We start from the raw sequence: 27,531 nt of genomic DNA, 5'->3' as shown, positions 1-27,531 counted from the left end.
ATGGGTGACATGTGAAGGGTGACATGTGAAGGGTGACATGTGATGGGTGACATGTGATGGGTGATGGGGGACATGTGATGGGTGACATGTGATGGGTGACATGTGAAGGGTGACATGTGAAGGGTGACATGTGACGGGTGACATGTGACGGGGGACATGTGACGAGTGACATGTGACGGGTGACATGTGACGAGTGACATGTGATGGGTGACATGTGAAGGGTGACATGTGATGGGTGACATGTGAAGGGTGACATGTGATGGGTGACATGTGACGGGTGACATGTGAAGGGTGACATGTGATGGGTGATGGGGGACATGTGATGGGTGACATGTGAAGGGTGACATGTGATGGGTGACATGTGATGGGTGACATGTGATGGGTGACATGTGACGGGTGACATGTGACGGGTGACATGTGAAGGGTGACATGTGATGGGTGACATGTGAAGGGTGACATGTGATGGGTGACATGTGATGGGTGACATGTGATGGGTGACATGTGATGGGTGACATGTGAAGGGTGATGGGGGACATGTGATGGGTGACATGTGAAGGGTGACATGTGACGAGTGACATGTGAAGGGTGACATGTGACGAGTGACATGTGACGGGTGACATGTGACGGGTGACATGTGACGGGTGACATGTGACGGGTGACATGTGACGGGTGACATGTGACGGGTGACATGTGAAGGGTGACATGTGACGGGTGACATGTGACGGGTGACATGTGACGGGTGACATGTCACCCTTCACATGTCACTCGTCACATGTCACCCTTCACATGTCACCCATCACATGTGATGGGTGACATGTGAAGGGTGACATGTGATGGGTGACATGTGACGGGTGACATGTGATGGGTGACATGTCACCCTTCACATGTCACTCGTCACATGTCACCCTTCACATGTCACTCGTCACATGTCACCCTTCACATGTCACCCATCACATGTGATGGGTGACATGTGAAGGGTGACATGTGATGGGTGACATGTGATGGGTGACATGTGACGGGTGACATGTGATGGGGTGACATGTGATGGGGTGACATGTGATGGGTGACATGTGATGGGTGACATGTGACGGGTGACATGTGACGGGTGACATGTGATGGGTGACATGTCACCCTTCACATGTCACTCGTCACATGTCACCCTTCACATGTCACTCGTCACATGTCACCCTTCACATGTCACCCATCACATGTGATGGGTGACATGTGAAGGGTGACATGTGATGGGTGACATGTGATGGGTGACATGTGATGGGTGACATGTGACGGGTGACATGTGAAGGGTGACATGTGATGGGTGACATGTGAAGGGTGACATGTGAAGGGTGACATGTGAAGGGTGACATGTGATGGGTGACATGTGACGGGTGACATGTGAAGGGTGACATGTGATGGGTGATGGGGGACATGTGATGGGTGACATGTGAAGGGTGACATGTGATGGGTGACATGTGAAGGGTGACATGTGAAGGGTGACATGTGATGGGTGACATGTGATGGGTGACATGTGATGGGTGACATGTGAAGGGTGACATGTGATGGGTGACATGTGATGGGTGACATGTGAAGGGTGATGGGGGACATGTGATGGGTGACATGTGAAGGGTGACATGTGACGAGTGACATGTGAAGGGTGACATGTGACGAGTGACATGTGAAGGGTGACATGTGACGGGTGACATGTGACGGGTGACATGTGACGGGTGACATGTGACGGGTGACATGTGAAGGGTGACATGTGAAGGGTGACATGTGACGGGTGACATGTGACGGGTGACATGTGACGGGTGACATGTGACGGGTGACATGTGACGGGTGACATGTGACGGGTGACATGTGATGGGTGACATGTGAAGGGTGACATGTGAAGGGTGACATGTGAAGGGTGACATATGACATGTGACGAGTGACATGTGAAGGGTGACATGTGAAGGGTGACATGTGACGGGTGACATGTGAAGGGTGACATGTGAAGGGTGACATGTGAAGGGTGACATGTGATGGGTGACATGTGATGGGTGACATGTGAAGGGTGACATGTGATGGGTGACATGTGAAGGGTGACATGTGATGGGTGACATGTGATGGGTGACATGTGAAGGGTGATGGGGGACATGTGATGGGTGACATGTGAAGGGTGACAAGTGAAGGGTGACATGTGAAGGGTGACATGTGACGGGTGACATGTGAAGGGTGACATGTGAAGGGTGACATGTGACGAGTGACATGTGAAGGGTGACATGTGAAGGGTGACATGTGAAGGGTGACATGTGACGGGTGACATGTGACGGGTGACATGTGACGGGTGACATGTGACGGGTGACATGTGACGGGTGACATGTGATGGGTGACATGTGACGGGTGACATGTGAAGGGTGACATGTGAAGGGTGACATGTGAAGGGTGACATGTGATGGGTGACATGTGATGGGTGACATGTGATGGGTGACATGTGAAGGGTGACATATGACATGTGAAGGGTGACATGTGATGGGTGACATGTGATGGGTGACATGTGAAGGGTGACATGTGAAGGGTGACATGTGAAGGGTGACATGTGATGGGTGACATGTGAAGGGTGATGGGGGACATGTGATGGGTGACATGTGAAGGGTGACATGTGAAGGGTGACATGTGACGGGTGACATGTGATGGGTGACATGTGATGGGTGACATGTGAAGGGTGATGGGGGACATGTGATGGGTGACATGTGAAGGGTGACATGTGAAGGGTGACATGTGACGGGTGACATGTGACGGGTGACATGTGACGGGTGACATGTGAAGGGTGACATGTGACGGGTGACATGTGACGGGTGACATGTGACGGGTGACATGTGATGGGTGACATGTGACGGGTGACATGTGATGGGTGACATGTGAAGGGTGACATGTGAAGGGTGACATGTGAAGGGTGACATGTGAAGGGTGACATATGACATGTGACGAGTGACATGTGAAGGGTGACATGTGAAGGGTGACATGTGACGGGTGACATGTGAAGGGTGACATGTGAAGGGTGACATGTGAAGGGTGACATGTGATGGGTGACATGTGATGGGTGACATGTGAAGGGTGACATGTGATGGGTGACATGTGAAGGGTGACATGTGATGGGTGACATGTGATGGGTGACATGTGAAGGGTGATGGGGGACATGTGATGGGTGACATGTGAAGGGTGACAAGTGAAGGGTGACATGTGAAGGGTGACATGTGATGGGTGACATGTGAAGGGTGACATGTGAAGGGTGACATGTGAAGGGTGACATGTGAAGGGTGACATGTGATGGGTGACATGTGAAGGGTGACATGTGATGGGTGACATGTGAAGGGTGAAGGGTGACATGTGAAGGGTGACATGTGAAGGGTGACATGTGATGGGTGACATGTGAAGGGTGACATGTGAAGGGTGACATGTGATGGGTGATGGGTGACATGTGATGGGTGACATGTGAAGGGTGACATGTGATGGGTGATGGGTGACATGTGAAGGGTGATGGGTGACATGTGATGGGTGACATGTGATGGGTGACATGTGAAGGGTGACATGTGAAGGGTGACATGTGATGGGTGACATGTGAAGGGTGATGGGGGACATGTGATGGGTGATGGGGGACATGTGATGGGTGACATGTGATGGGTGATGGGGGACATGTGATGGGTGACATGTGATGGGTGACATGTGATGGGTGACATGTGATGGGTGACATGTGATGGGTGATGGGGGACATGTGATGGGTGACATGTGAAGGGTGACAAGTGAAGGGTGACATGTGAAGGGTGACATGTGACGGGTGACATGTGAAGGGTGACATGTGACGAGTGACATGTGAAGGGTGACATGTGACGGGTGACATGTGACGGGTGACATGTGAAGGGTGACATGTGATGGGTGACATGTGAAGGGTGACATGTGACGGGTGACATGTGACGGGTGACATGTGACGGGTGACATGTGACGGGTGACATGTGACGGGTGACATGTGACGGGTGACATGTGAAGGGTGACATGTGAAGGGTGACATATGACATGTGAAGGGTGACATGTGACGAGTGACATGTGACGAGTGACATGTGACGGGTGACATGTGATGGGTGACATGTGAAGGGTGACATGTGAAGGGTGACATGTGAAGGGTGACATATGACATGTGACGGGGGACATGTGATGGGGGACATGTGACGAGTGACATGTGACGAGTGACATGTGATGGGTGACATGTGACGAGTGACATGTGACGGGTGACATGTGACGGGTGACATGTGACGGGTGACATGTGAAGGGTGACATGTGATGGGTGACGGGTGACATGTGAAGGGTGACATGTGATGGGTGACATGTGATGGGTGACATGTGAAGGGTGACATGTGACGGGTGACATGTGAAGGGTGACATGTGAAGGGTGACATGTGAAGGGTGACATGTGATGGGTGACATGTGATGGGTGACATGTGAAGGGTGACATGTGAAGGGTGACATGTGATGGGTGACATGTGATGGGTGACATGTGATGGGTGACATGTGAAGGGTGATGGGGGACATGTGATGGGTGACATGTGAAGGGTGACAAGTGAAGGGTGACATGTGAAGGGTGACATGTGACGGGTGACATGTGAAGGGTGACATGTGAAGGGTGACATGTGAAGGGTGACATGTGACGGGTGACATGTGAAGGGTGACATGTGACGGGTGACATGTGACGGGTGACATGTGACGGGTGACATGTGACGGGTGACATGTGAAGGGTGACATGTGAAGGGTGACATGTGACGGGTGACATGTGACGGGTGACATGTGACGGGTGACATGTGAAGGGTGACATGTGAAGGGTGACATGTGAAGGGTGACATGTGACGAGTGACATGTGACGGGTGACATGTGATGGGTGACATGTGAAGGGTGACATGTGAAGGGTGACATGTGAAGGGTGACATATGACATGTGAAGGGTGACATATGACATGTGACGAGTGACATGTGAAGGGTGACATGTGAAGGGTGACATGTGAAGGGTGACATGTGATGGGTGACATGTGATGGGTGACATGTGAAGGGTGACATGTGAAGGGTGACATGTGAAGGGTGACATGTGAAGGGTGACATGTGAAGGGTGACATATGACATGTGACGAGTGACATGTGAAGGGTGACATGTGAAGGGTGACATGTGAAGGGTGACATGTGAAGGGTGACATGTGATGGGTGACATGTGATGGGTGACATGTGAAGGGTGACATATGACATGTGAAGGGTGACATGTGATGGGTGACATGTGATGGGTGACATGTGAAGGGTGACATGTGATGGGTGACATGTGATGGGTGACATGTGAAGGGTGACATGTGATGGGTGACATGTGATGGGTGACATGTGACATGTGAAGGGTGACATGTGAAGGGTGACATGTGATGGGTGATGGGTGACATGTGAAGGGTGACATGTGATGGGTGACATGTGACATGTGACGGTTGACATGTGAAGGGTGACATGTGAAGGGTGACATGTGAAGGGTGACATGTGAAGGGTGACATGTGAAGGGTGACATGTGATGGGTGACATGTGATGGGTGACATGTGAAGGGTGAAGGGTGACATGTGATGGGTGACATGTGATGGGTGACATGTGAAGGGTGACATGTGAAGGGTGACATGTGAAGGGTGACATGTGAAGGGTGACATGTGATGGGTGATGGGTGACATGTGAAGGGTGAAGGGTGACATGTGATGGGTGACATGTGAAGGGTGACATGTGAAGGGTGACATGTGAAGGGTGACATGTGATGGGTGATGGGTGACATGTGAAGGGTGATGGGTGACATGTGATGGGTGACATGTGATGGGTGACATGTGATGGGTGACATGTGAAGGGTGACATGTGAAGGGTGACATGTGATGGGTGACATGTGATGGGTGATGGGGGACATGTGATGGGTGACATGTGATGGGTGACATGTGAAGGGTGACATGTGACGGGTGACATGTGACGAGTGACATGTGACGGGTGACATGTGACGAGTGACATGTGATGGGTGACATGTGAAGGGTGACATGTGATGGGTGACATGTGAAGGGTGACATGTGATGGGTGACATGTGACGGGTGACATGTGAAGGGTGACATGTGATGGGTGATGGGGGACATGTGATGGGTGACATGTGAAGGGTGACATGTGATGGGTGACATGTGATGGGTGACATGTGATGGGTGACATGTGACGGGTGACATGTGAAGGGTGACATGTGATGGGTGACATGTGATGGGTGACATGTGAAGGGTGACATGTGAAGGGTGACATGTGATGGGTGACATGTGATGGGTGACATGTGATGGGTGACATGTGAAGGGTGACATGTGATGGGTGACATGTGATGGGTGACATGTGAAGGGTGATGGGGGACATGTGATGGGTGACATGTGAAGGGTGACATGTGACGAGTGACATGTGAAGGGTGACATGTGACGAGTGACATGTGAAGGGTGACATGTGACGGGTGACATGTGAAGGGTGACATGTGACGGGTGACATGTGACGGGTGACATGTGACGGGTGACATGTGACGGGTGACATGTGAAGGGTGACATGTGACGGGTGACATGTGACGGGTGACATGTGACGGGTGACATGTGACGGGTGACATGTGACGGGTGACATGTGATGGGTGACATGTGAAGGGTGACATGTGAAGGGTGACATATGACATGTGAAGGGTGACATGTGAAGGGTGACATGTGAAGGGTGACATGTGAAGGGTGACATGTGAAGGGTGACATGTGACGGGTGACATGTGAAGGGTGACATGTGATGGGTGACATGTGATGGGTGACATGTGATGGGTGACATGTGAAGGGTGACATGTGATGGGTGACATGTGAAGGGTGACATGTGATGGGTGACATGTGATGGGTGACATGTGAAGGGTGATGGGGGACATGTGATGGGTGACATGTGAAGGGTGACAAGTGAAGGGTGACATGTGAAGGGTGACATGTGACGGGTGACATGTGAAGGGTGACATGTGAAGGGTGACATGTGAAGGGTGACATGTGAAGGGTGACATGTGAAGGGTGACATGTGACGGGTGACATGTGACGGGTGACATGTGATGGGTGACATGTGATGGGTGACATGTGAAGGGTGACATGTGAAGGGTGACGAGTGACATGTGAAGGGTGACATGTGATGGGTGACATGTGATGGGTGACATGTGATGGGTGACATGTGATGGGTGACATGTGATGGGTGACATGTGAAGGGTGACATATGACATGTGAAGGGTGACATGTGATGGGTGACATGTGATGGGTGACATGTGAAGGGTGACATGTGAAGGGTGACATGTGAAGGGTGACATGTGAAGGGTGACATGTGATGGGTGACATGTGAAGGGTGATGGGGGACATGTGATGGGTGACATGTGAAGGGTGACATGTGACGGGTGACATGTGAAGGGTGACATGTGAAGGGTGACATGTGAAGGGTGACATGTGATGGGTGACATGTGATGGGTGACATGTGAAGGGTGATGGGGGACATGTGATGGGTGACATGTGAAGGGTGACAAGTGAAGGGTGACATGTGAAGGGTGACATGTGAAGGGTGACATGTGACGGGTGACATGTGAAGGGTGACATGTGACGAGTGACATGTGAAGGGTGACATGTGAAGGGTGACATGTGAAGGGTGACATGTGACGGGTGACATGTGACGGGTGACATGTGACGGGTGACATGTGACGGGTGACATGTGACGGGTGACATGTGATGGGTGACATGTGAAGGGTGACATGTGAAGGGTGACATATGACATGTGACGAGTGACATGTGAAGGGTGACATGTGATGGGTGACATGTGATGGGTGACATGTGATGGGTGACATGTGAAGGGTGACATATGACATGTGAAGGGTGACATGTGAAGGGTGACATGTGATGGGTGACATGTGATGGGTGACATGTGAAGGGTGACATGTGAAGGGTGACATGTGATGGGTGACATGTGATGGGTGACATGTGAAGGGTGATGGGGGACATGTGATGGGTGACATGTGATGGGTGACATGTGAAGGGTGACATGTGACGGGTGACATGTGAAGGGTGACATGTGAAGGGTGACATGTGAAGGGTGACATGTGAAGGGTGACATGTGATGGGGGACATGTGAAGGGTGACATGTGACGGGTGACATGTGACGGGTGACATGTGACGGGTGACATGTGACGGGTGACATGTGACGGGTGACATGTGACATGTGACGGGTGACATGTGACGGGTGACATGTGACGGGTGACATGTGACGGGTGACATGTGACGGGTGACATATGACATGTGACTAGTGACATGTGAAGGGTGACATGTGAAGGGTGACATGTGAAGGGTGACATGTGAAGGGTGACATGTGAAGGGTGACATGTGACATGTGACATGTGACATGTGAAGGGTGACATGTGAAGGGTGACATGTGAAGGGTGACATGTGAAGGGTGACATGTGATGGGTGACATGTGATGGGTGACATATGACATGTGACGGGTGACATGTGACGGGTGACATGTGAAGGGGACATGTGATGGGTGAAGGGTGACATGTGATGGGGACATATGACAGGTGACGGGGGACATGTGACGGGGGACATGTGACGGGGGACATGTGACGGGGGACATGTGACGGGTGACATGTGACGGGTGACATGTGACGGGGGACATGTGACGGGTGACGGGGGACATGTGACGGGGGACATGTGACGGGGGACATGTGACGGGTGACGGGGGACATGTGACGGGGGACGGGTGACATGTGATGGGGACATATGACAGGTGAAGGGTGACATGTGACAAGTGAAGGGTGACATATGATGGGTGACATGTGACGGGTGACATGTGACGGGTGACGGGGGACATGTGATGGGTGAAGGGTGACATGTGAAGGGTGACATGTGAAGGGTGACATGTGAAGGGTGACATGTGATGGGTGACATGTGACGGGTGACGTGTGATGGGGGACATATGATGGGTGAAGGGTGACATGTGATGGTGACATTGTCCTCCTCTCTCTCACAGACGTATATCGGAGATATCCTGATTGCTGTGAATCCTCTGAGAGATCTTCCCATCTATGGAGCCGAGGTGATCATCTTCATCTTCATTCTCTAATTTTCTGTGATTTCTATGTAATCCCCTCCCCCCCAACATTCACTATGGAGATCCCCTCCCCCAGTGATCAGAACTTTGTGTCTCCCGGTTCCCCCACATGTGGATTTGGTTCTCAATGAACCTTCCAGCCTCTCCAGGATCTTCCTCCTTCCTCTCTGACTCAGATTACGTTTCTGGTTGTCACCATCTCTGTGAATTGAGGGTCTCATCTGGTGACCTTTCCCCATAGAGAACCCTTTCTGGTAGTATTTCCCCATAGAGAACCCTTTCTGGTGACCTTTCCCCTTAGAGAACCCTTTCTGGTGACCTTTCGCCATAGAGAACCCTTTCTGGTGACCTTTCGCCATAGAGAACCCTTTCTGGTGGCCTTTCCCCATAGAGAACCCTTTCTGGTGACCTTTCCCCATAGAGAACCCTTTCTGGTGACCTTTCCCCATAGAGAATCCTTTCTGGTGGCCTTTCGCCATAGAGAACCCTTTCTGGTGGCCTTTCCCCATAGAGAACCCTTTCTGGTGGCCTTTCTCCATAGAGAACCCTTTCTGGTGGCCTTTCTCCATAGAGAACCCTTTCTGGTGGCCTTTCTCCATAGAGAACCCTTTCTGGTGGCCTTTCTCCATAGAGAACCCTTTCTGGTGGCCTTTCTCCATAGAGAACCCTTTCTGGTGGCCTTTCTCCATAGAGAACCCTTTCTGGTGGCCTTTCTCCATAGAGAACCCTTTCTGGTGGCCTTTCTCCATAGAGAACCCTTTCTGATGGCCTTTCTCCATAGAGAACCCTTTCTGATGGCCTTTCCATGTAGAGAACCCTTTCTGGTGTAAAAGTAACAAACAACTGCCCACACCTATAACTGGTCTTCACAGCAATTAGCTCATGGAAGAGCAATGCATGCAAAGCAAAACCAGAGAAAATTCCCAGCTCAACTCACCAGCCAATCTGCTACCAACCAAATCCTCCGTATCACAGTTTGCGTTAAAAACTGGGGTTTAGTTGCACACATTCGCAAATAAATGCATAAGCTGCAGAGCCGCTCCAGGGCACCCCGATATTTCTGCAGTCCTAACTCTTGTAAATGTATGTGTGTCTCCACAGTGAAAGCTCATGCATTCTATTGGACAGATAGAAGGTAGCCCACCCCTCCTTAAAGGCACAGGGGCACACTGGACAGCCTTTCCCTGTAGAGAACCCTTTCTGGTGGCCTTTCCCTGTAGAGAACCCTTTCTGGTGGCCTTTCCCTGTAGAGAACCCTTTTCTGGTTTTTGGAGAAGGCGGGGATGAGGGACGGAACCTTCTTTCTTCCTGAGGTACTTTCCTCCTCTCCCCTCATCCTCAGGAGATTCTCCCCCCCCCCCCCCCCCCCCCCCCCTAGCCAGGATTTGTCCCTCCCCGGACACGCCTTCCATCTGAAACTCTGCCTCTCGGTTACTCATGATGGTCCTCCTAAGAATGAAGCAGATTCTCCTCCCACCATCTCTGGGACTGAGGGAGATCACCATGGAGGTGGCGGGGTTACTCTTCATTCTGGGCTTCTCCCATCAGACTCCTGGTCTCCTCATGGATGTCCGAGGGTCTCCTCATGGATGTTTGGGGTCTCCTGTCTGGGATCTCCTTATGGATATCAATGGTCTTGTCTCCTCATGGATGTCCGGGATCTCCTCATGAATGTCCGGGGTCCCCTCATGGATGCCAGGGGTCTCCTGTCTGTGTCACCTCATGGACATCCGGGTCTCCTGTCCTGGATCTCCTCATGGATGTCTGGGGTCTCGTCTCCTCGTGGATGTCCGAGGGTCTCCTCGTGGATGTTTGGGATCTCCTCATGGATGTCAATGGTCTTGTCTCCTCGTGGATGTCCGGGGTCTCCTCGTGGATGTCCGGGGTCTCCTCGTGGATGTCCGGGGTCTCCTCGTGGATGTCCGGGGTCTCCTCGTGGATGTCTGGGGTCTCCTCGTTGACATCCATGAGGAGATCCTAGACAGGAGACCCCGGACATCAACGAGGAGACCCCGGACATCAACGAGGACACGAGACCATTGACATCCATGAGGAGATCCCAGACAGGAGACCCCAAACATCCATGAGGAGACCCCAGACATCCACGAAGAGACCCCGGACATCCACGAGGACACGAGACCATTGACATCCATGAGGAGACCCCGGACATCCACGAGGAGACGAGACCATTGACATCCATGAGGAGATCCTAGACAGGAGACCCCGGACATCAATGGTCTCGTCTCCTCGTGGATGTCCGGGGTCTCCTCATGGATGTCAATGGTCTCGTGTCCTCGTGGATGTCTGGGGTCTCCTCGTGGATGTCTGGGGTCTCCTCGTGGATGTCTGGGGTCTCCTCATGGATGTTTGGGGTCTCCTGTCTGGGATCTCCTCATGGATGTCAATGGTCTTGTCTCCTCGTGGATGTCCGGGGTCTCCTCATGGATGTCAATGGTCTCGTCTCCTCATGGATGTCAATGGTCTCGTCTCCTCATGGATGGGATTGAATTGATTGCCCTCAGATTATAAATGCTGATTATGGGAATAATGGACTTTTTTAGGCACGTATACAAAAAAAAATAAAATTGTAATAATTCACATGGAATACATACATATACAACACAAGTTATCTATAGTAAAGCAATATGGGACACGGAGTTTATTCCCAGAGGTAACACTACGAAAATACTTCCTGTGTGGCAATATTGAAAAGATGCCCACACTATGATGTAGCGTTCCTCTTGGTGATTCCCACAGTCTTCATAGATTAAAGAGAATTGCTCCCTCTACATGTTTTGTGACCTGCTGTCCCTTCTTCAGGAGCTTCAGTAATTCTATTTAGAGAAATATACTCAAGTTAAAATAGAATGAACGTGGTAGTACAAGTGTATGTGTGTGTGTGTGTGTGTATATGTGTTTGTGTGTGTGTTTGTAAATGGACTCACCAAAAAAAAAAGGACTTTCGAGCCCTGAGGGATTTGATGCTCCTACTAGAGGAGAATCAGGAATATGATGATAGTCAACCAGTAGAATCTACTTCAAGGTTAATTACACAACCACAAAGCATTTCACGTTTCAAAAATAAGTCAAACCAATTCCCTGACCTCACCACAAATTGCCAAATATCAGCCTTTGTCATTGCAACGATCAGTGACATCAAACGTATGCCAATGGTTAATGACACCTCTAATCTTACTGCACAATAACAACAAGCCCTTAAGCAATTATATTGGAGACAGGATACAGTCACAGGACAAGGGCGGAAACATGGCACTCATGACTCACAATATGATGTGTTAGAACATCTTGAATAACGTTGAGTATTGACCCAATACACGTGAAGTGACCTCACAGTACGATGTGTTAGAACATCTTGAATAACGTTGAGTATTGACCCAATACATGTGAAGTGACCTCACAATACGATGTGTTAGAACATCTTGAATAACGTTGAGTATTGACCCAATACACGTGAAGTGACCTCACAATTTAAGCAGGAATACAAGCAGCTTATTTACACCACCTATATGGGTGCTCTAATAATTGATCAACAAACATATGAATACCTCAACACACCCCATCCAAGAGAAGCAATATTTTATGCTATTCCGAAAATACATAAAAACATGGAAACCTCTCGGGTAGACCAAATGTGTCCGGAATATTACAGAAAATGCCAGTAGATTTGTGGACTTTTTTTCCTTCTGTCCAATGTCACTGGATTACCCTCGTATGTTAGAGACACATCAGATCTCTTAAAGTGATTGGATGGATTGACAATCCCTCCAGATACCCTAGTGGTTACAATCAATATATTCCAGCATTCCCCATGACTTAGGCTTACAAGTAATTCAAATGTTCCTAATGGAACCGGGTCATTGACAATGGAATTTTTACTCATTTGTGTTGAGGATGTTCTCCTAGATGCTCAATCACAATTGGTTCTCCTTTCTCGGTTCCCACTACCTCCAGGTGCAGGGCGTGGACATGGGCATTTGTTGTGCCCCCCCGGCCTACGCCAACCTGTACCTTGGGGGGGGGGGGGGGGACGTGAGTTTTTTTTCCAATGAGGTACTCAGTCGATACCTGGACCAAGCTCTTTGCTGGTTTAGATGTATATTGACTAATGGAGGAACGTTCACCTGTGGACAATGTACGTATTGAACCTGGGTAAAAATGGGTACTGGATTCCGTTTACCCAATGGGGGAAATGTTTTATCCTCGCTTTCATCCAACTTGTAATACGCAGGGAGTTGTATACCTGATGATGTGCAAATGCGGAGCATTCTATGTAGGCAAGATGATCCGCCAACTTAAACAACGCATATATGACCATGCTCACACCAGTCAGCCGCCACCTGGGTCTATACCACAAGTTTGATGCTACCCCGGTCTCCTTTAGAGGTGGTACCTAGGGACCCACGTGGTGGTGACTGGGATAAACACAACCTCCAGAAGGAGACATTCTGGATCGAGAGTCTCGAAGCGACTAGATTGCTGGGTATTAATGAGGTGCTATCATATGGACCCTTCTTGTGAGGGACTTACTAGCATATTATAGGATGTGGGCTATTTGGCTTGGCCTTACACCTAATTCCAATCCTCAGGTTTGTCTGTTTATTCGGTTGGCCCTGACAATTTGTGGATCTCGTGGAAATGTTATTGCCATACCTACCAAAGTGTCAAAAGTTTTTTGAAGTCAATGTTCCTATTGATCTAAATGTATAAATATAGCAAACGTTCAATTATATTGGACTGTTAAATTGAACAAATGTATTTGCCGGGAACGTGTGTCCCCCCGGCATTATATAGTTACATAATTACATAGAAGGTGAGGATGAAAAAAGACACAAAGTCCATCAAGTCCAACCTATGTGTGTGATTATGAGTCAGTATTACATTATATATCTCTGTATGTTGTGGTCATTCAGGTGATTATCTAATAGTTTCTTGAAGCTATCAATGCTCCCCGCTGAGACCACCGCCTGTGGAAGGGAATTCCACATCCTTGCCGCTCTTACAGTAAAGAACCCTCTACGTAGTTTAAGGTTAAACCTCTTTTCTTCTAATTGTAATGAGTGGCCACGAGTCTTATTAAACTCTCTTCTGCGAAAAAGTTTTATTTCTATTGAAGGGTCGCCAGTCCGGTATTTGTAAATTGTGGGGTCACCAGTCCGGTATTTGTAAATTGTGGGGTCACCAGTCCGGTATTTATATATTGTGGGGTCACCAGTCCGGTATTTGTATATTGTGGGGTCACCAGTACAGTATTTACACAATGAAATCATATCCCCTCTCAAGCGTCTCTTCTCCAGAGAGAATAAGTTCAGTGCTCACAACCTTTCCTCATAACTAAGATCCTCCAGACCCTTTTATTAGCTTTGTTTGAAGAATATTACTGCATATTTGTCTCTCGTTTTCCTGTGCCGGAGTTCTGACTGACACCCTCCGTTTTGGCCACTGGGGGCATCAGTCGGGGAATGCTGCTGGGAGCGCACTTTGGGATGTGCGGCCTCACCTGGGTTTTCTTTACCCGGGATGGGTGGGATTGAACTTGGAGACACCCTCTTCCTGTGTCCCCTTGGCTCACCGGAGTCGCCACAGACGACGGACACTTGGACCGGAACGTCCAGTTCTCTAGTGCGCATGCGCCTGTCCTTGAACCATTAGCCACGCTGAGTGACGTCAGACGTTGTCTGACGGAGCTCAGTCGGGATGTATTTATAGAGGGGACAGGACGATGTTTCCCAGGTGGTGTCCTGAGGGAGCGTATGTCCGCCCCACTTTTGGAGTGGTAAAGCCCTATTGTCTTGCACTCTGAACCTGCACATCCAGGTATATTGTCTCGCGCCTCTCTTGTGGCTTTTTTGCTGTAGTGTGCGTCCATGCTGTCTCGGCTCCTTATGGTATGTTTGTTGACTTTGCTCCCCAGGTGGTTGTTTAATGTCTCGGCACTGATTATATATTATCTGGGAATGTAGACACGACTTCCACTGAGCTTCCACTGTGGACCAGCTGATTTGGAGCTTCGCTCATTTCCCCTGCCTGTATTTAGCTTTAAGCCTAGGAGGACCAACTCTATGGTATGTTTCCCTAGATTGCAAAGTACCTGGTTGTAGTTGGAGGTAGGTGGACACTAGTATGGGATTAAATGACTTTATTACCCCTTAGTCAGCACTGAAGTAGTTTATATCAAATTAGTCTACATTAATACTCAGTACTATTACTTTTTATACTCAGTTTTACAAGCACATCCCCCACATTCCGAATTATTGTGCCCCCGCTGCAGCTACTGCTTGGCTTTGGTGTCCCTGGTGGTCATATCCAATTGGAGGAGGTTATTTGGAAGTCACTTTTCCGGAGCAGATCGATATCGAGACTACCTCTTTAAGCACCATATTTTTTTGGTGAGTCCATGTACACACACACACTTGTACTACCACGTTCATTCTATTTTAACTTGAGTAGATTTCTCTAAATAGAATTACTGAAGCTCCTGAAGAAGCGACAGCAGGTCACAAAACATGTAGAGGGAGCAATTCTCTTTAATCCATGAGGACTTTGGGAATCACCAAGAGGAACGCTACATCATAGTGTGGGCATTTTTTCAATATTGCCATACAGGAAGTATTTTCATAGTGTTACCTCTGGGAATAAACTCCGTGTCCCATATTGCTTTACTATAGATAACTTGTGTTGTGTGTGTATGTATGTATTCCATGTGAATTATTCCAATTTGTATTTTTTTATATACGTGCCTAAAAAAAGTCCATTATTCCCATAATCTCCTCATGGAAGGCCAGAGTCTCTTCATGGATGCCAGGGGTCTCCTGTCCGGGTCTCTTCATGGATGTAAGGGGGTCTCCTCATGGATGTCCAAGGGTCTCCTCATGGATGTCCGAAAGTCTCCTGTCCAGGATCTCCTCATGGATGCTGGGGTCTCCTCATGGATGCCTGGGGTCTCCTGTTCGGGATCTCCTCATGGATGTCCAGGATCTCGTCTCCTCATGGATGTTTGGGGTCTCCTCATGGATGTCCATGGTCTCCTCTCTGGGGTCTCCTCATGGATGTCAGGTGGTCTCCTCAGGAATGTTTGGAGTCTTCTGTCCGGGATCTCCTCATGGATGTCTGGGGTCTCGTCTCCTCATGGATGTCTGGGATCACGTATCTTCGTGGATGTTTGGGGTCTTCTGTCCGGGATCTCCTCATGGATGTCTGGGATCTCCTGTCGGGTCTCCTCATGGATGTCTGGGGTCTCGTCTCCTCATGGATGTCCGGGATCACGTATCTTCGTGGATGTTTGGGGTCTTCTGTCCGGGATCTCCTCATGGATGTCTGGGATCTCCTGTCGGGTCTCCTCATGGATATCTGGGGTCTCGTCTCCTCATGGATGTCCGGGGTCTCGTCTCCTCATGGATGTCCGGGATCACGTATCTTCGTGGATGTTTGGGGTCTCCTGTCCAGGATCTCCTCATGGATGTCTGAGGGTCTCCTCATGGATGTCTGAGGGTCTCCTGTCTGGGGTCTCCTGTCCGGGGTCTCCTCATGGATGTCTGGGGTCTCCTGTTCGTGGTCTCCTCATGGCTGTCTAGGGTCTCCTCATGGATGTCCGGGGGTCTCATGGATGTCCGGGTCTCCTGTCCGGAATCTCCTTATGAATGTCCGGGGGCTCGTCTCCTCATGGATGTCCGGGGATCTCCTCATGGAAGTCTGGGGTCTCCTGTTTGGGGTCTCCTCATGAATGTCTGGGGTTTCCTGTTTGTGGTTTTCTCATGGCTGTCTGGGGTCTCCTCATGGATGTCCCCATGGATCCTCATGGATGTCCGGGGGTCTCATGGATGTCATGATCTCCTCATGGTGGTAATATATATAAATACAGCGCTCACAAACAAAAACCTATAATAAGTGATAACAAAAACATAAAGTCCATACAAAACTATGAAGGTGCTTCACAAATGGTGTGTAGAAATGCAGGGAATGCTTCACATCTGGTGTGTGGAAAGTGCAGGTGCAAGTGTGTCATGTCAATGCATTTCGCCCTCCCACAGGGCGTCATCAAACGACCTGGGCATCCTTTGGGAGGGTGAAATGCATTGATGTGACCCACTTCTGGTTCTGACGTCATTTTGGGTCTCGTGGGAACGTTGTGAATGGTGTTTGCTGCATCCTCTGATTGTTTCAATGCCTGATTTTCACTTACTTTTGTAAGGATAACCTTTTATGTGTAATACATTTTCAATCTTAGCATACTTCACTATTGGTCCCCCTTTTTCTAGCATACTTCACTATTGGTCCCCCTTTTTCTAGCATACTTCACTATTGGTCCCCCTTTTTCTTCCCTTTTGGTATCTATTTTTCGTATGGCTGAGTATTAACATTGAAGGATCGTTTATCATCTCATCGCCATCCTGTAACATTCCTTGGATATGGTTACAAGCCCTTTACTGACTCCCAGACTGAACCTCTGGGTGTCCTTGTGATCTGCTGAGGGGGGACACATGTGGGGGGTCTTTTCTCTGCACTTTCCAAACACAAGATGTGAAGAATTCCCTGCGATTTTACACACTATTTGTGAAGCACCTTCATAGTTTTGTATGGACTTTCTGTTTTTATTATCACTCTCTATGGGTTTTTGTTTATGAGCTGTATTTATATATTTTACCACCATGTTCAAGTGTCTAGAACTTTGTGTATAGCAGCTTCATTCAATCATTTTTTACCATCTATTATATAAAAATTTTTTTTTTTTTTACATTTTTTCACACCATCATCGTGAGTTTTTATATATTTTCTCAGGAATCTCCTCATAAATGTCCGGGGTCTTGTCTCCTCATGGATGTCCGGGGGTCTCATGGATGTCAGGGTCTGCTGTCTGGAATCTCCTAATGAATGTCCGGGGTCTCGTCTCCTCATGGATGTCTGGGGTCTCCTCATGGATGTCGGAGTCTCCTGCCTGGGGTCTTCTCATGGATGCCAGGGTCTCCTCATGGATGTCTGGGGTCTCCTGTATGGGATCTCCTCATGGATGTCCCCATGGATGTCCGGGGGTCTCCTGGATGTCAGGGCCTCCTGTCCGGAATCTCCTAATGAATGTCTGGGGTCTTGTCTCCTCATGGATGTCCAGGAGTCTCCTCATGGATGTCCAGGAGTCTCCTCATGGATGTCTGGGGGTCTCCTCATGGATGTCGGAGTCTCCTGTCCAGGGTCTTCTCATGGATGTCTGGGGTCTCCTCATGGATGTCGGAGTCTCCTGTTTGGTGTCTCCTCATGGATGTCTGGGGGTCTCCTCATGGATGTCTGGGGGTCTCCTCATGGATGTCTGGGGGTCTCCTCATGGATCTCTGGGGGTCTCCTCATGGATCTCTGGGGGTCTCCTCATGTATGTCTGGGGTCTCCTGTTCGGGGTCTCCTCATGGTTGTCTGGGGTCTCCTCATGGATGTCTGGGGTCTCCTGTCTGGGATCTCCTCATTGATGTCCGGGGGTTCTCCTCATGGATGTCTGGGGTCTCCTCATGGATGTCGGAGTCTCCTGTCTGGGGTCTTCTCATGGATGTCCGGGGTCTTCTCATGGATGTCGGAGTCTCTTGACCGGGGTCTGATCATGGATGTCCGGGGTCTCCTCATGGATGTCCGGGGTCTCCTCATGGATGTCCGGGGTCTCCTCATGGATGTCCGGGGTCTTCTCATGGATGTCCGGGGTCTTCTCATGGATGTCCGGGGTCTTCTCATGGATGTCCAGGGTCTCCTCATGGATGTCCGGGGTCTTCTCATGGATGTCCGGGGTCTTCTCATGGATGTCCGGGGTCTTCTCATGGATGTCCGGGGTCTCCTCATGGATGTCCGGGGTCTCCTCATGGATGTCCGGGGTCTCCTCATGGATGTCCGGGGTCTCCTCATGGATGTCCGGGGTCTCCTCATGGATGTCCGGGGTCTCCTCATGGATGTCCGGGGTCTCCTCATGGATGTCCGGGGTCTCCTCATGGATGTCGGAGTCTCCTGACCGGGGTCTTCTCATGGAGGACTGGGAGTCTCCTCATGGATGTAGATCGGCATGTTTGGGGGAGGGGATTGTAGGTCAGTGTACACACAGATGGAGGGTCAGTGTGTGCTGGGGGATTGTAGAGGATCGGTGTGTGTTGGGGGAGGGGGATTGTAGATCGGTGTACACACAGATGGAAGGTCGGTGTGTGTTGTGGAGGGGGATTGTAGATCGGTGTACACACAGATGGAGGGTCGGTGTGTGTTGGGGAGGGGGATTGTAGATCGGTGTACACAGATGGAAGGTTGGTCGGTGTGTGGGGGAGGGGGATTGTAGATCAGTGTACACACAGATGGAGGGTCGGTGTGTGTTGGGGAGGGGGATTGTAGATCGGTGTACACACAGATGGAAGGTTGGTTGTATGTGTTTGGGGAGGGGGATTGTAGATCGGTGTACACACAGATGGAGGGTCGGTGTGTGTTGAGGAGGGGGATTGTAGATTGGTGTTCACACAGATGGAAGGTTGGTCGGTGTATATTGAGGGAGGGGGTTTGTAGATCGGTGTACACACAGATGGAGGGTCGGTGTGTGTTGAGGGAGGGGGATTGTAGATCGGTGTACACACAGATGGAAGGTTGGTGTGTATTGAGGGAGGGGGATTGTAGATCGGTGTACACACAGATGGAAGGTCGGTGTGTATTGAGGGAGGGGGATTGTAGATCGGTGTACACACAGATGGAAGGTTGGTGTGTATTGAGGGAGGGGGATTGTAGATCGGTGTACACACAGATGGAAGGTCGGTGTGTGTTGAGGGAGGGGGATTGTAGATCGGTGTACACACAGATGGAAGGTTGGTGTGTATTGAGGGAGGGGGATTGTAGATCGGTGTACACAGATGGAAGGTTGGTCGGTGTGTATTGGGGGAGGGGGATTGTAGATCGGTGTACACACAGATGGAAGGTTGGTTGGTGTGTATTGGGGAGAGGGATTGTAGATCGGTGTTCACACAGATGGAAGGTTGGTCGGTGTGTATTGAGGGAGTGGGATTGTAGATCGGTGTACACACAGATGGAAGGTCGGTGTGTGTTGAGGAGGGGGATTGTAGATCGGTGTACACACAGATGGAAGGTTGGTCGGTGTGTATTGAGGGAGTGGGATTGTAGATCGGTGTACACACAGATGGAAGGTCGGTGTGTGTTGAGGAGGGGGATTGTAGATCGGTGTACACACAGATGGAAGGTTGGTCGGTGTGTATTGGGGGAGGGGGATTTTAGATCGGTGTACACAGATGGAAGGTTGGTCGGTGTGTGTTGAGGAGGGGGATTGTAGATCGGTGTGTTTGGGGGAGGGGATTGTAGGTTAGTGTAGCAGGGTTGGGCAGAATTCGATCCTTGTTTGGCCTCAGCAGATTGATTCTCTTGAATGGGATTGTTGCAAACTCTTAATTTGCTCAGCAGCTGTAGCCAATCAGAGTCCAGCTGTCAGAATGTGGGTGGGATCCCTCTGGGGATAAGCATTATACCCAGCAGAAGGTTGGGGGTCTTAGAGCAGCAATGGGGCCCTGGAAATGAAGGGTCCCTGTGGCCCTCGGGTTGCATGGCTTACTGGAGTTTGATACATGGAGGCTCCTGGGCCTCCAGGTGAAGGTTATCTTGAGGAAGGCTGGGGGCCCCGGGGCCCGGCATGTGACAGAATAGAACTCAGATGGGGCCCCTGGCACCTGATATGTGGCAGAATAGGACTTGGCTGGGGGCCCCGGGGTCGGGGGATGGTTGGTGATGTGTCTCTCCAGATGTTCCATCTCTTTCCTCTTCCTGACATCTGGAGATTCTCTCGCCTTCCAGATGGCAGCAGTATGGCGTCTCCGAGGGCCGGCGGGGCCCCTGGCTGCTTCTGTTTATGGAGGCAGATTACTTGTGATGAAATAACGACCTTTGTACAGACGGCAACATCCATCTGTATTGATGATCACAGCTCTGCAGGTGTGTGCTTTACCTGGAGACTACCTGAGACTCGGCTGGTCAGTGTCATTGATTGCAACCTACCTGTCCTCAGGTGTGTGCTTTACCTGGAGATTACCTGAGACTCGGCTGGTCAGTGTCATGGACTTCAACCTACCTGTCCTCAGGTGTGTGCTTTACCTGGAGACTACCTGAGACTCGGCTGGTCAGTGTCATTGATTGCAACCTACCTGTCCTCAGGTGTGTGCTTTACCTGGAGATTACCTGAGACTCGGCTGGTCAGTGTCATGGACTTCAACCTACCTGTCCTCAGGTGTGTGCTTTACCTGGAGACTACCTGAGACTCAGCTGGTCAGTGTCATGGACTGCAACCTACTTGTCCTCAGGTGTGTGCTTTACCTGGAGACTACCTGAGACTCGGCTGGTCAGTGTCATTGATTGCAACCTACCTGTCCTCAGGTGTGTGCTTTACCTGGAGATTACCTGAGACTCGGCTGGTCAATGTCATGGACTGCAACCTACCTGTCCTCAGGTGTGTGCTTTACCTGAGACTCGGCTGGTCAGTGTCATGGACTGCAACCTACCTGTCCTCAGGTGTGTGCTTTACCTGGAGACTACCTGAGACTCGGCTGGTCAGTGTCATGGACTGCAACCTACCTGTCCTCAGGTGTGTGCTTTACCTGGAGACTACCTGAGACTCGGCTGGTCAGTGTCATGGACCGCAACCTACCTGTCCTCAGGTGTGTGCTTTACCTGGAGATTACCTGAGACTCGGCTGGTCAATGTCATGGACTGCAACCTACCTGTCCTCAGGTGTGTGCTTTACCTGGAGACTACCTGAGACTCGGCTGGTCAGTGTCATTGATTGCAACCTACCTGTCCTCAGGTGTGTGCTTTACCAGGAGATTACCTGAGACTCGGCTGGTCAGTGTCATGGACTGCAACCTACTTGTCCTCAGGTGTGTGCTTTACCTGCAGACTACCTGAGACTCGGCTGGTCAGTGTCATTGATTGCAACCTACCTGTCCTCAGGTGTGTGCTTTACCTGGAGACTACCTGAGACTCGGCTGGTCAGTGTCATGGACCGCAACCTACCTGTCCTCAGGTGTGTGCTTTACCTGGAGATTACCTGAGACTCGGCTGGTCAATGTCATGGACTGCAACCTACCTGTCCTCAGGTGTGTGCTTTACCTGGAGACTACCTGAGACTCAGCTGGTCAGTGTCATTGATTGCAACCTACCTGTCCTCAGGTGTGTGCTTTACCTGGAGATTACCTGAGACTCGGCTGGTCAATGTCATGGACTGCAACCTACCTGTCCTCAGGTGTGTGCTTTACCTGGAGACTACCTGAGACTCAGCTGGTCAGTGTCATTGATTGCAACCTACCTGTCCTCAGGTGTGTGCTTTACCTGGAGACTACCTGAGACTCGGCTGGTCAGTGTCATGGACCGCAACCTACCTGTCCTCAGGTGTGTGCTTTACCTGGAGATTACCTGAGACTCAGCTGGTCAGTGTCATTGATTGCAACCTACCTGTCCTCAGGTGTGTGCTTTACCTGGAGATTACCTGAGACTCGGCTGGTCAGTGTCATTGATTGCAACCTACCTGTCCTCAGGTGTGTGCTTTACCTGGAGACTACCTGAGACTCGGCTGGTCAGTGTCATTGATTGCAACCTACCTGTCCTCAGGTGTGTGCTTTACCTGGAGATTACCTGAGACTCGGTTGGTCAATGTCATGGACTGCAACCTACTTGTCCTCAGGTGTGTGCTTTACCTGGAGACTACCTGAGACTCGGCTGGTCAGTGTCATGGACTGCAACCTACCTGTCCTCAGGTGTGTGCTTTACCTGGAGACTACCTGAGACTCGGCTGGTCAGTGTCATTGATTGCAACCTACCTGTCCTCAGGTGTGTGCTTTACCTGGAGATTACCTGAGACTCGGTTGGTCAATGTCATGGACTGCAACCTACTTGTCCTCAGGTGTGTGCTTTACCTGGAGACTACCTGAGACTCGGCTGGTCAGTGTCATTGATTGCAACCTACCTGTCCTCAGGTGTGTGCTTTACCTGGAGATTACCTGAGACTCGGTTGGTCAATGTCATGGACTGCAACCTACCTGTCCTCAGGTGTGTGCTTTACCTGGAGACTACCTGAGACTCGGCTGGTCAGTGTCATGGACTGCAACCTACCTGTCCTCAGGTGTGTGCTTTACCTGGAGACTACCTGAGACTCGGCTGGTCAGTGTCATTGATTGCAACCTACCTGTCCTCAGGTGTGTGCTTTACCTGGAGATTACCTGAGACTCGGCTGGTCAGTGTCATGGACTTCAACCTACCTGTCCTCAGGTGTGTGCTTTACCTGGAGATTACCTGAGACTCGGTTGGTCAATGTCATGGACTGCAACCTACTTGTCCTCAGGTGTGTGCTTTACCTGGAGACTACCTGAGACTCGGCTGGTCAGTGTCATTGATTGCAACCTACCTGTCCTCAGGTGTGTGCTTTACCTGGAGATTACCTGAGACTCGGTTGGTCAATGTCATGGACTGCAACCTACTTGTCCTCAGGTGTGTGCTTTACCTGGAGACTACCTGAGACTCGGCTGGTCAGTGTCATGGACTGCAACCTACCTGTCCTCAGGTGTGTGCTTTACCTGGAGACTACCTGAGACTCGGCTGGTCAGTGTCATTGATTGCAACCTACCTGTCCTCAGGTGTGTGCTTTACCTGGAGATTACCTGAGACTCGGCTGGTCAGTGTCATGGACTGCAACCTACCTGTCCTCAGGTGTGTGCTTTACCTGGAGACTACCTGAGACTCGGCTGGTCAGTATCATTGATTGCAACCTACTTGTCCTCAGGTGTGTGCTTTACCTGGAGATTACCTGAGACTCGGCTGGTCAGTGTCATTGATTGCAACCTACCTGTCCTCAGGTGTGTGCTTTACCTGGAGACTACCTGAGACTCGGCTGGTCAGTATCATTGATTGCAACCTACTTGTCCTCAGGTGTGTGCTTTACCTGGAGATTACCTGAGACTCGGCTGGTCAGTGTCATGGACTGCAACCTACCTGTCCTCAGGTGTGTGCTTTGCAGTCCATGACACTGACCAGCCGAGTCTCCGGTAATCTCCAGGTAAAGCACACACCTGAGGACAGGTAGGTTGCAATCAATGACACTGACCAGCCGAGTCTCAGGTAGTCTCCAGGTAAAGCACACACCTGAGGACAGGTAGGTTGCGGTCCATGACACTGACCAGCTGAATCTCAGGTAATCTCTAGGTAAAGCACACACCTGAGGACAGGTAGGTTGCGGTCCATGACACTGACCAGCTGAATCTCAGGTAATCTCCAGGTAAAGCACACACCTGAGGACTGGTAGTTTGCAGTCCATGACACTGACTAGCCGAGTCTCAGGTAATCTCCAGGTAACCTACCTTTTCTCAGGTGTGTGCTTTACCTGGAGATTACCTGAGACTCGGCTGGTCAGTGTCATGGACTGCAACCTACTTGTCCTCAGGTGTGTGCTTTACCTGGGACTTGGCTGGTCAGTGTCATGGACCGCAACCTACCTGTCCTCAGGTGTGTGCTTTACCTGGAGATTACCTGGGACTTGGCTGGTCAGTGTCATGAACCGCAGCCTACCTTTCCTCAGGTGTGTGCTTTACCTGGAGATTACCTGAGACTCAGCTGGTCAGTAACATGAACCACAACCTACCTGTTCTCAGGTGTGTGCCTTACCTGGAGATTACCTGAGACTCAGCTGGTCAGTAACATGAACCACAACCTACCTGTTCTCAGGTGTGTTCCTTACCTGGAGATTACCTGAGACTCGGCTGGTCAGTGTCATGGACTACAGCCTACCTGTCCTCAGGTGTGTGCTTTACCTGGAGATTACCTGAGACTCGGCTGGTCAGTGTCATGGACTGCAACCTACCTGTCCTCAGGTGTGTGCTTTACCTGGAGATTACCTGAGACCAGCATGCTTCAATAGCAGCCTTCAGCTCTTCTGCATTGTCTGGTCTCATGTCTCTCATCTTTCTCTTGGCAATGCCCCATAGATTCTCTGTGGGGTTCAGGTCAGGCGAGTTTGCTGGCCAATCAAGCAGAGTAATCCCATGGTCATTGAACCCGGTTTTGGTGCTTTTGGCAGTGTGGGCAGGTTCCAAGTCCTGCTGGAAAATGAAGTCAGCAACCCCATAGAGCTCGTCTGAAGTGCTCCAAAATCTCCTGGTAGACGGCTGCGGTGACCCTGGACTTAATGAAGCACAGTGGACCAACACCAGCAGATGACATGGCTCCCCAAATCATCAGACTGTGGAAACTTCACACTTCAAACATCTTGCAGTGTGTGCCTCTCCATTCTTCCTCCATACTCCGGCTCCTTGGTTTCCAAATGAGATGTAACATTTGCTCTCATCAGAAAAGAGGACTTTGGACCACTGAGGAACAGACCAGGTGTGTTGTTCTTTAGCCCAGGTAAGACGCTTCTGACATTGTTTGTTGTTCAGGAGTGGCTTGACATGAGGAATACGACATAAGAAGCCCATGTCCAGGATCCTGTGCCTGTGTGTGGTGGCTCTTGTGACTCCAGCCTCAGTCCACTCCTTGTGAAAGTCCCCAACACTTTTCAATGGTCTTTTCCTGACATTCCTCTCCAGGCTGTGGTCATCCCCGGTGCTTGTGCACCCTTTTCTTCCACACTTTTCCCTTCCACATAACTTTCTATTAATGTGCTTTGATGCAGCACTTTGGGAACATCCAACTTCTTCTGCAATGACTTTCAGAGTCTTATGGAGGAGGTCAATGATGGTTTTCTGTCAGGTCAGCCGTCTTCCCAATGATTGTGATTCCTACTGAACCCGACTGAGAGACCATTGAAAGGCTCAGGGACCCTTTGTAGGTGTTCTGGATTCATTATCTGATTATTATGGGACAGAATATTCCATCTTTTCCCAATATTCTCATTTTCTGAGGTTGTGGATTTGGGGTTTTCATGAGCTGGAAGCCATAATCATCACAATTAGGACAAATCACGGCTTGGACTATCTGGCTTTGCATGTAATGATCTCAGATATTGGTTTCACCTTTTAAGTTGCATTCGTGAAATAAATGAACTTTTGCACGATATTCTAATTTTTTGAGTATCGCCTGTAGATCGGTGAAGGATCCGGAATGTGGGGGAGGGGGGTTATAGATCAGTGAACATTCCGGAATGATGGGGGAGGGGAATGGCTCCAGGTGGCTGAGGGTGCGGAATGTTATCTTCTGCAGGAAGAATTCTACAAGAAAAACCTGAAATCTTCTTCCTGACCTTTGTTCTGTGACATCATCGCCTGATTGATGAGTGTCTCCGCCCCCCCCACTGAATTTACTGGAAATAGAAGTCAGCCGGTCATGTGACAGCCATGGGGGGGGGGGGGTGACATGCAGAGGGGTCCCCATTACTGACCCATGTATAGGGGGACTCTCATCCACAGCACCACCTACAGACGTACTACCAGCATGGCGACTCCGGAGTCCCCTCTGTGCCCCCGGCTGGGGAATCAGAAATGATAAAAATATATTTTTCTTCCTTTTCCAGTAAATTCCCCTCCCAGAGGGGTGATCAGAGGATTGTTGGGGTACAGAGGGGTGATCAGAGGTTTGTTGTAGTGAGGAGTCTGGTGTTGGGGTACAGAGGGGTGATCAGAGGTTTGTTGTAGTGAGGAGTCTGGTGTTGGGGTACAGAGGTGTGATCAGAGGATTGTTGTAGTGAGGAGTCTGGTATTGGGGTACAGAGGGGTGATCAGAGGATTGTTGTAGTGAGGAGTCTGGTGTTGGGGTACAGAGGGGTGATCAGAGGATTGTTGTAGTGGGAGGTCTGGTGTTGGGGTACTGAGGGGTGATCAGAGGATTGTTGTAGTGGGGAGTCTGGTGTTGGGGTACAGAGGGGTGATCAGAGGATTGTTGTAGTGAGGAGTCTGGTGTTGGGGTACAGAGGGGTGATCAGAGGATTGTTGTAGTGAGGAGTCTGGTGTTGGGGTACAGAGGGGTGATCAGAGGATTGTTGTAGTGAGGAGTCTGGTGTTGGGGTACAGAGGGGTGATCAGAGGATTGTTGTAGTGAGGAGTCTGGTGTTGGGGTACAGAGGGGTGATCAGAGGATTGTTGTAGTGAGGAGTCTGGTGTTGGGGTACAGAGGGGTGATCAGAGGATTGTTGTAGTGGGGGTCTGGTATTGGGGTACAGAGGGGTGATCAGAGGATTGTTGTAGTGAGGAGTCTGGTGTTGGGGTACAGAGGGGTGATCAGAGGATTGATGTAGTGGGGAGTCTGGTGTTGGGGTACAGAGGGGTGATCAGAGGATTGTTGTAGTGAAGAGTCTGGTATTGGGGTACAGATGGGTGATCAGAGGATTGTTGGGGTACAGAGGGGTGATCAGAGGATTGTTGTAGTGGGGAGTC

At 50.2% G+C, this 27,531-nt stretch overlaps 1 protein-coding gene across 1 annotated transcript in view; it reads left to right on the top strand.

Moving 5' to 3' along the window:
- The window catches only part of LOC141124070 (myosin-IIIb-like), a 137,372-nt gene that overhangs the window by 18,595 nt on the left and 91,246 nt on the right, over positions 1-27,531 (top strand). Inside the window, exon 2 of the mRNA XM_073612173.1 lies at positions 9,074-9,139. Within this exon, the coding sequence (XP_073468274.1) occupies positions 9,074-9,139 (66 nt within the window). The remainder of the gene's footprint in view (positions 1-9,073; positions 9,140-27,531) is intronic.

The sequence above is a fragment of the Aquarana catesbeiana genome, linkage group LG01 (assembly GCF_042186555.1).
Source record: "Aquarana catesbeiana isolate 2022-GZ linkage group LG01, ASM4218655v1, whole genome shotgun sequence".
Taxonomy (NCBI): domain Eukaryota; kingdom Metazoa; phylum Chordata; class Amphibia; order Anura; family Ranidae; genus Aquarana; species Aquarana catesbeiana.
This window is presented reverse-complemented; position numbering and strand designations above follow the sequence as displayed.